The 10442-nt window shown below is 46.3% G+C and overlaps 1 protein-coding gene across 1 annotated transcript; it reads left to right on the top strand.

Moving 5' to 3' along the window:
* The first annotated feature begins 2139 nt into the window (after positions 1 to 2139).
* On the top strand, positions 2140 to 3342 carry GPR27 (G protein-coupled receptor 27). Its single transcript, XM_044451700.1, has one exon. It carries the CDS (start codon positions 2140 to 2142, stop codon positions 3289 to 3291), a length of 1152 nt encoding a protein of 383 aa, XP_044307635.1. The 3' UTR covers positions 3292 to 3342.
* The last annotated feature ends 7100 nt before the right edge of the window (positions 3343 to 10442 follow it).

The raw sequence follows: 10442 nt of genomic DNA, 5'->3' as shown, positions 1-10442 counted from the left end.
TCTTCAAAGACTGCTCTAGTCAGCATAAAGAGTTCTGACAAGTGTATGCCCAAATATTTGGAGGGCCACAAATTGCCCACACATTACAGTACTGGCAAACCTTTGTTGGGGTGCTTCAGTAACAGCCAGGAGACGGGAAAACTGGGTTCAGTCAGGAAAGACCCTTTTGCCTTGAAGATCACTCAGGACCCCTGCAGTTACTTACGACAGCATGCTACTGGGTTTTGGTTCTCACCACCAACTACAAACTTTTAGAACGTATACAGAGTGTTTTATAGATTCTGAGTCACATGGGCTCAGCAACTGGCAGTTGATGAAATAAGGTGAACAGAGTCAAAAGAAGGCGAGAGGTCTGCAGAAGCAGCTCAATACAATGCCACTGATTACAGATCAGCATTGGCCTTCTCAGCAGCATCTCTGCCAAGAGCTCTGAGGGAAGTAATGCAAATGTAGTAAGAACATGCGATCCAGTGGTCCAGCCCTGATATATAATGGCTAGTGCAGCTGGATTTTTATTTTAGGCATGTATATGTGCCTGTAGTGTGGCTTGGCTGTGCCCTGCGTCCCCTGGAATTCCTCCTCTTCACCATCGCAACCTGCTCGTTCCCCGGCAACTCATGCTGGCCCAGACAGAGGAAGTGATTGGCAGCAGCAGGAGGAGATGCCATGCTCTGCTTGCTCCCTGGCTGTCCGCCTGTCCAGCAAGCAAATGTTGGCAAGCGACGGGAAAGAGGCAAGAGCACCTGGTGCCAATGGCAGCGAGGAGGGCGACCCGCTGAGGAAGTGGCCCTTCAGGATGCCTTGCCGGGGGGCCCTCAAAGCCCTGGAGCTGGCCACACGAATCCCTTGGAACAATTCGCTCGGCAGGAATATTTCCGCAGAGCACCTGTATTCTCCATGGTCCGATCTGCCAGGAGGTCGGTGGGTGGGTGCAGTGAGCTGAACCACTAGACTGACGAATGGCCATCGTTCCCCTCCCGCTGTGATTTTTTGTTGATTGATTGACTATTTTTGCAAAGAGCGATGACGCTGAGCAGAACTCAGGCTCAAAGCCCACGAACGTGCTTATCTGTCCTTACTAGAGAGGGAAATCCACGGAGGGGAAGCGGCGCAGCAGCTGCCGTTGCTTGCAGATCGTCTCTCTCGCCCTCCCTCCCTCCCTGTTTTGCGCAGGCTCAGCCTCCCCCCACCCCAAACTCCTCTCTGGAGAAGCATCCCCTCGGGAAGTGCATCTGTAGCCGATAATACCAGGTATTTCTTTCACGAAATCCTGCACCTTGGGCCTCTACACGCGCTGTCGCGGGACCCTCGTCCTTCCCCGGCTGGCACTGGAAAGACCCACGGCGATGGCGACGGGGAGGAGGAGGAGGAGGAAGTGGAGGAGGGAAGCCCGGCATTCCCTGCGAAAATCGTGCTCTAGGAGACGGTAGAGAGCGAGCAGAAGGTAACAGACAATAGGAAGGGGGCGGCGGGCGAGGAAAGGCTTCGGCGATGCTGGAGGAGCGGCGGCGGCGGCGGCGGCGGCGGCGCACCCCTGAGCGGGAAAGCGAGGGGCTCGGGCGCTTCTCCCCGCCCCGCAGCGTCCCCCGCTCTCGTGCATCCCCCCTGGGAGCCTTTTAAAGTTTCATGATGGCCGCGCCCTGACCAGTCTCCCCCGGAGCGTTGCGCGCGGGAGGGAGCGCGCGCCGTGCTGAGGCGGCGGCGAAGGCGGCTTTGCTCGGCGGAGCGCAGCATGTCGGAATGGGGGCGCCCGGCGCACGCACAGCCTGAGCGCGCCGCTGCTCTGCGGGAGGAAGAAGGCGCCGCTGGCCGGACGCGAGAGGCAGCCGGGGAAGGCGGGCGAGCGGGCGAGCGCGCCAGCCGGGCGGGGCGACGGATCGTGCCTTCCATCGCGCGGAGAAGCGAGCGGGCTCTGGCGGGTGGCGTGGATGGCGGGGCAGCGCGCTTCGGCGGCGGCCGTGGCGGCGGCGCTAGCCTGTCTTCTGGGCGAGAGCACCATGTGGCCGAGGCAGGCCGGGCGAGGAGGCGGTGGTAGCCACTGAGGGAGCAGCCGCCCGCTCCAGCCCTGCCCCTTTCCCTCCGCGGCGTTCGTGCACGGGTGTCGGGGAGCAGGTGGGCAGCCCTCCTCAGCCTCGCTCAATGGCGAACGCCAGCGAGCTGGCAAGTAGCAGCAGCAGCCCGCACCTGCCCAGCCCCGGTGGCCTCCTCAGTGCCTCTGGCCTCAAGCTCACCACGCTGGGCTTCATCCTCTGCCTGAGCCTGGCCGGCAACGTGCTCTTCGCCTGGCTCATCCTCAAGGACCGTCACCTGCACCGGGCCCCCTACTACCTGCTGCTGGACCTGTGCCTGGCCGACGGCCTGCGCTCCCTGGCCTGCTTCCCCTTCGTCATGCTGTCCGTGCACAGCGGGTCTGGCGCCTGGCCACACAGCCCGCTCAGCTGCAAGGTGCTGGCCTTCCTGGCCGTGCTCTTCTGCTTCCACGCCGCTTTCCTGCTCTTCTGCGTGGGCGTGACACGCTACATGGCCATTGCCCATCACCGCTTCTACGCCAAGCGCATGACGGGCTGGACTTGCCTGGCCGTGGTGTGCATGGTGTGGACCCTCTCCATGGCCATGGCCTTCCCACCCGTCTTTGATGTGGGCACGTACAAGTTCATCCGGGAGGAAGAGCAGTGCATCTTTGAGCACCGTTACGTCAAGGCCAACGATACTCTGGGCTTCATGCTCATGCTAGCCACTGTCATTGCAGCCACCCATTTGGTTTACATCAAGCTCCTCTTTTTCATCCACAGCCACCGCAAGATGAAGCCAGCACAGTTGGTGCCTGCCATTAGCCAGAACTGGACCTTCCATGGCCCTGGGGCCACCGGCCAGGCTGCTGCTAACTGGACTGCTGGCTTTGGTCGGGGCCCCACCCCACCCACCCTGGTGGGCATCAGGCAGAATGCTACCCACAGCCAGATTAAGAGGCTGCTGGTCCTGGAGGAGTTCAAGACAGAGAAGCGGATCTGCAAGATGTTCTACATGATTACCCTGCTCTTCCTGCTGCTCTGGTCCCCCTACATTGTGGCCTGTTACCTGCGTGTCTTCATCAAGGCCAGCACTATCCCCCAGGTCTACCTGACCACCTCTGTCTGGATGACCTTTGCCCAGGCAGGTGTCAACCCCATCCTGTGCTTCATTTTCAACAAGGAGCTCCGAGTCTGTTTCAGAGCTCGTTTTCTCTGCTGCCAAAGCATCCAGAATACCCAAGGCACCATTGTGTGTGATCTGAAGAATTTTGGGATGTAATTTTATCTTCTTATTCACACAAACAAATTAATCAGCTCTATGTTTTTTTGTTGTTGGCATATGCACCTGAAGGAGACACCTTGATATCTCTCTCCTCCTTAGGTTCTATGAGGGTATTTATTTATTTATCTGTGTATATGAGAGGAACATTTTTTGTGTGTGGTGGGTGGGTGGGTGGAAGGGTAATAACACATGGCTCCGCATTTCTTGGCTGCTTCTAGCATTTCTACAAACAGTTCTGATATGGATAAAAAGGCCATACTTTTGTGTTAGATTTTGTTTTTTTAAGCCCTACCTGTTTTGATAAAAGCTAAGTGATTTTATTCGTGTTACAAGATTTGATAAAAGGCCAAGATGAAATTTTATACTGAAGTTATTTTTGATGACCTCAAAATATTGTATTACAGTGTTTGTTTTTAAAGGGTAATCAACAAAGAGAAACTGTACTGTGTTTCAAAGCCAGTTCTTGCTGGGGATCTTTGGGGTTAATTTTATTTCAATGCTTAAAACAACAATGTTCTAACTTTGCCTGACTTAGAAACATAGGATGTAATCCTAAATTATATTCTAATTGTACTCAAGGTACTAGGTCATTTCCTGTTGACCTGAAGAAATTAGGTTCACTTTCTGTGATGTAGAGCCAAGTAACATTTTCTTCTTGCACTGCTCCTTTATAGTATGTTGGTCCCCTTTGAAAATCAATAATTTTAAAAGCAAAATGATCACATATCAACTTCAAAAACTGTCAGTATCAGGTTTTTAACTAACACTGAATTTCATACTTTACTAAGTATGTAGCTTTATAAAATGGTACCTACAAACTGGATAATACTTGTACATTTTGACTGTTTTAATAAAACACTTCAATTTTCGTACATGAAATGGCTTTAGAATGGCTGGGTTATGCTTTGTTTTCCACTGTTGTCTCTGTCAAGGTGTTGCTTGCCTAAAGTATGGGCAGAACAACAGAATTTTTAATTTGCTCTCATACTCTGGCTGCAGTCCAGAGGATGTATTCTTATTTGGGAGTAGGTCCCAGTGCACACAATAGAACTTGCATCTGAGTAAGCACATGCAGGATTGGGCTGTTACATATCATTAAAAGGGCTGCATGTTTCTAAAAGCTATATTTTCAGCTCATGGTATATCTGAATGCATAAATAGAACAACTAACCACACACATCTGCTGAAATTAATTTCTATTTGAACATGGCTTTTCATCTGTTAATGTCAGAAGAGTCTCTAGATAATTTCGGATCACTAATTTTAGTAGACAAAGCAGTTCCTGCTCATAATTGCATAGCTGCTTATCTGTCTTGCCCTGTTATATCAGAGATCATTTTAAAATATTAATATCCTGATTTTTTTTTAAATTGCAGATTTTGCAGTAAAAAGTTTCTAAAAATATAACTGAGCTAACATTTGCTACTTAAAACTACTTTTGCTGAGTTCACTTTTGGAAATGCAGAAGTCCTGTTCATCTTTCAGATTTGGTTTTAAAAAGCAACAAGGAGGGAAATACTAGATAATAGTACAGTGACCACCAGCAAAAACATTAACAACAAGGTGACCAAAACTTCTGCCATCCCAATCTCTCGAAGAATAGAGATGTAAAAATTTCTGTAACTGTGGAATGAATGAATGCATTAGTTAATAAAATTAGTCATGGGGATGACATTGAAGTAAATGCACTATTTACTTGCTTCTCAAACTGAAAACTAACTTTTTAAAGAACATAAATATATATTCTCCCATTCACAGAACTATTCATTCAGCTCAGGTAAGGGACTTCAATCCAGCAGAAGTGCGCATCAGCAACAGAGGGAGGGGAGCCAACTTTGGCTCATTTCCTTTTCCAGCATTTAGTACTCCCTTCTATGCTGCTCTGGAGGATAAACTCCAGTACAGATTTAAGAGGCCACAGTGGGAAAGCAAAACTGATGAAAATAATCTTTGCCCTTTTGCCAGCTGGAATATCCAAAGAGCTGAGTTTGTTCAGAGGAAATTTACATCCTATTACATTTTCTGTAAGCCTGTGCAAGGCTGTAGAAATTTGTGATGTCTGGGCAAGTATACATGATCTTTGTTTTATGACAACAACGGTTTCAAATATACCCAGGGACAGGGATGAAGCTGTAAGTGGTTTCATGCATAATAGCTACTATGCAGTCTGTTTCTATGTGGGTTTACTGGAAGTTAGTCCAACATGTCCAGTGGTACTTATGCTCCAGGTACTTACGCCTAAGATTGTAGTCTAGGTATAGTGAGGATTGGTTAGTTTGGAAAATTGGGAGAAAATAAAATGCAAAAGATAAACAGTTTAAAAGAGAAGGTATCAGGTATCTTTTCCAAAAATATGGGCAGAAAGATGAGTGGTCCCTGAGGAAGAAAATTGATTTATGAAACACATTTGGCTTATTAAAACTTTTTCCAGCACTTGAGAACATGTTGTTTGTTTGATTTTTACATGATTCATATCTTTCCTCCTCATTGCTGAAGTGTGTGTGTGTGTGTTAAGAAATATCATTGCAGAAAACAAAAAGTAAGTTGTTATGATCTGGGCTTAGAAACTCTTTATAGACCTCAATATTATGCATATTTGAAGGAAAAAAACAGGAAATAAATATCCCTATATTGAAATTCAGGCACAACATGTTTGGATATTGAATTACAATTTATCAGTGGTGCAATTTTGGACCCTGTCTTTTTGAGGTATCCTTCGACAGTCATGTATTACTTCAATTGTGAAACACAAATATACTTGAGAGTAAACACCATTTTGTCATAGAAAAGGATAATATATCTGAACATGTAAGTAAAAAAAAAAAAAAGAACATCTGCCTGTGTATACCTGTTTAACAACCCCTGGACTATAAGTTTTTTTTTAAAAGGGGTAGGGTTGCTCAGCAAGCCGCATCAGTTGGTTGTTGGTTCGGATATGAGGTTGTTGGTTCAGATACGAGTCCAAGGTTGGCTCGGATACACGGCCTGTTTGTGATTGGCCCTGATCACTTACTACCTTCTGAATGCTCATTTTTGCAAAACCATCCCCCACAGGCCGTGGCTACTTGTACTTTGGCTCCAAGTAATGATAGCATAATGTAGATGAATTCAATGGTATTTCTTCATTACTACGCGCTGCAGGGTATGTAGAAATTATAAAAGGGCAAAAGTAGTTATATGATATATTAAATAACTTGTTTATTAGATGATAATCACAACCTGTCCCAGTAAATAAAACATCTTTGAAAATAATAATGTTCCTCTGGCATATTTAGTCAGGCTTGGGCAGTGTCCACAAGCTTCAGTTGACATCTGTAGCTAACCTAGATGTGTTCTCACCACAACCTCACCCCTTGGACAGGACAGGACAGGAGGAGGGCCAGCAAGCACTCCTGCTGTCACATTGAGCTTATGGCCCAGGGCACATTCTCCCTGGGGAGAAGCAAGGTGGCCTGCCCAGAAAGCAGCAAGTGCTTTTAGAAGTGTCTCAGAGCAGCAGACAAGCTTCACAGGAATCACAGCATCCTAATTTGCCCTCACCAAAACCACAAACATCCTGAAAGAACAGAAGGTTTGTGAGTCCATTTTTACAATATTATATATTTTTGATTTTTACAATCTTTCAACAAAACCAAACGTGAGCTAAACAAAAACAAAATCATAGGAGTCATTACACAGGAAGGATCAGAGATGCATTATAGCCACATAGGACCCAAGATGCATTAAAGTGATCTTGAAAGTATTACTAATATATGTGTGTGTGTGTACACGCAGACACATGCACACATATATCCAAAGTTCCTGTTCCACATCACTAATAGGGGTTGTAGTAGATTGACCAAAGGTCAGAATGGGCTTTAAGATGAAGTTGCCATTGGTAGTATAATCTCTCAACGGATGCCAATATTGTGAGGCTACAGTTCATTGTATAGTCAGCATGAGGGCTTGTACAGTGCACTGGTGATGGCCAAGGAGAGCTTCCAGGGTGTGAGAATCTAATTCAGCAGTACAGTGACGTCTTTAAGCAAGAATGACGTATTCAGGGCAAACTAAAAACTAGTTGTCCACCACAGAGCATGTCCACATTATGGGCACTAATTATGCTTCTGCCATCCCACATCACCAACATGTCTTAGAGGGTGATAATTTTTTCCTGAAACCTGATTTTTTTCCTGTGAAATTCAGTATGTCCAAAAGAGCAGCTTTTGCTGTGTAAGGACACCATATGGATTGTATAGAAGGTCTAGCAATGGTGTGGCTGGATCTGGCATTCTAATTCCCCCTCCTCTCTGGGTGTCTGGATGTCAAGCTGGTGGTATGTATTTTTGTAAATATATGTTGTTGGATTGGTTGTCTTTGTAGGACTAACCCAGTCTTCCTATAACAGTGGGGATTCTGAAGCAGTGAAAGCTGTGAAACCATATAGGGAATGGAACATATGCTTTATTTGAAGAAGTTGCCAGTTTGTGTTTTGGGGCAGATGACACGTCCTTGCTAATTCCACAAAGAACAGAAGTTCACCATATTTACACATTAACTGATCTAAAGTGAGGATACCTTTCTCAGTCCACTGCCTGCAGAGGGACATTTTTTTGTCACTCTTAGATTTTGATTACAAGAGATGGTTGGTTTGGCATGTAAGAGAGGATGAAAGCAAATTTGATGAGCTATCACCTCCCACGTCTTTCTGACTGTCTGACTGTTGGGTGCAGTAGGGTCCTCTCTGTTTAAATCAGTGGAGCCCAGTGACACCCACTGGGTCATTGGTGTCAGATATGCAGATTATAGGCCTATTCAAGGGGGTTGTGGCAAAGAGGTAACAGACTGTTCTGTTACAGACTATTCCACAGCAGAAAGTATAATTTGTGATACACATTCAGATCAGGGAAGTTGAAGCCTTTTTCATCCATAGGCAGCTGTATTTTTCTAAGTGAAAGGTGTGGCAGGAAGTCTCCCTAGTACTTGTTGCTTTCACAGCTTGGTCCTGCTCAATAAATGTGGTGACCTTCTAAGGAGCATCCCTGTTCTTTTAACGGTTTGGGGGGGGGGGTCTGACTCATGATTTACCTCAGCAGACTTCCAATGAAACAGACCCCATCAGTGGTGAGGGTCTGAATTTTGTTTCTAAATCAGAGTTTGAGAAGGGACGTTCATAACCTGCTGTAGAGCAGGCATAGTAGTGACTGAGACCATTAAGTTTCCAGTCCTAAAGTCCCCCAAGCAAATACTACAAAAACATTTCTATCAGATGTAATCAAAATTGGGAAACATCCAGGTGCTGTAGAACCTTCACTCTGTATATTTTAATAGACTTAAGGTATAATTGTGTGGCTGATAGATGCCAGCTAGATGGCCATAGGATAATTCAGAGAAGTTCCCAAGTAAGAGCTGGGACTCCAAACTTGGAGTGCCCACCTTTAGCCCTTGCATAGTTCTTTCTGTAATAGCTTTGGAAAACCAACCTCAGAGCCCACATTGGTAGGTGGAGAGGAGTGGGCACTGCCAAAATTAGTTGAGTTTTGGAGGAGGGTGATTTGAGACAGCCACTTTGGATATGGGTGCAATCCTATGCATGATTTGACGGAATAAAAGTCCTACAACTTATTCTGGAAGTCTAAATATGTGTAGGATTGTACCCGTAATCTGCTACTGAAGAGACTACTCTGTATTCTAAAAGGTGCCCCCCTCTCTATTAGCACTTGAGTGGTAGGTTTAATTGACCTAGTACAGTACAGAACTGAAAAGCTGCAGCTACTAGTTTACTTGCTTGGAAGTAATCTGCAAGGTTGTAAATGGAACTCATTCCAAGTAATGATACTTAGCATTTGTACAGCTGCTTTTTAGTGTTCAGAGTGAAACAATCTATGGAAGTGAAATTGGCTGGCTTCCCCACAAGGAATACTCTTGTTCCAAAATTCTTATTTATTCAATTTGTTTAAAATATTTCTTGGCTGCCTTTCAGGGCAGTAGTCCTCCCAAGCTGACATATGACAATAAAAAACATAATAAAAATGGATGCAACAATAAAACTCCCCTGCTAGGTAAACACACAATAAAAACAAGGATAAGTATTCTAAAAATATCAAACACCAGCATAAAATAAAACTTCAAAAAGACAATTTGAGCTAGAACAAAGTGTTTTAGCACATAATCAGAGGAAGGCCAGGATAAAGTAGTACATTTTCAGGCCCTTCTGAAAGTCTGCAAAGATGGGGCATGGCAGACTCCCTTAGGTGGGAAAGGGCTTGGCCTGATGCTCCTTAATGTAGGAGGGATTTTGTCCCAGTCCAGGTAAAGCTTCTGCCTCAGATGGATTCATTCTCAGAAGAGGTGCAGCAGCATCCAGCCCAGCTGCAAGAACTGAAGTTGTGACCATTCAGGTCAGCCTGGCCTCCCACAGCCTGGTGAATGGAGGGAGGGAGGGAGCCATTGAAGACTGATGCAACCAGTCCCCCTCAGCTTGACTGGCTGTGATGGAGGCACTCGCTTGACGGCCAGGGACATTGTCTCTGGCAACAGGACAGCAATAGGAAGGGGCCATCGTCAACAAGAGGGCAGAGCAGAATTGCCCAGCAGGCTTAACCACACACTAAGGGGCAGATTTTCCTGAGATGAGCAAGGTTTCATGGAGGCCACTTCCCTGTGTATAAACCTGGGGGTTTCTCATAACTCTTGTAGAAAACAACCCTGGAAAGCTAGCCTCCTAAAGTCATTGGGAGCTCTGGGAGGACTGAACATAGTCTTATATCCACAGAGAGCCAGAGGCTCCTTGACAGCCTGATTTTGATTACTTCTGAGGGAGCTGTGAACTTAAGGGAGAATTACTGCCTCGAAACAGTTTATGGTGACTCTTCCTGGTGTATGGGACAGAGCACTTAGCATGTTACTTTCTTACAGGCGGTTCCCATTTAAACGACCCAACCTCATGTGGGGGACAGCTGATTGTGCAGCTTCCAGCTGCTGAACCTGCACCCCATCAGAACCTGGGGGTGGAGAGGATTTTGAGGAAAATGTCCATGCAGTCAGCTTCTACTGTTGGGTTGTTGAACAGTTCCAACCACATAGGAAGGAATTAGTTATGGGAAAGTGGCTCTTGTATCACATGAGTATTGTGGAAAGGATATTCATCCTCAACTAGAACAATGTTT

The sequence above is a fragment of the Varanus komodoensis genome, unplaced genomic scaffold (genome assembly GCF_004798865.1).
Source record: "Varanus komodoensis strain SLA01 unplaced genomic scaffold, ASM479886v1 scaffold6_4, whole genome shotgun sequence".
In the NCBI taxonomy this organism is placed as follows: Eukaryota; Metazoa; Chordata; class Lepidosauria; order Squamata; family Varanidae; genus Varanus; species Varanus komodoensis.
This window is presented reverse-complemented; position numbering and strand designations above follow the sequence as displayed.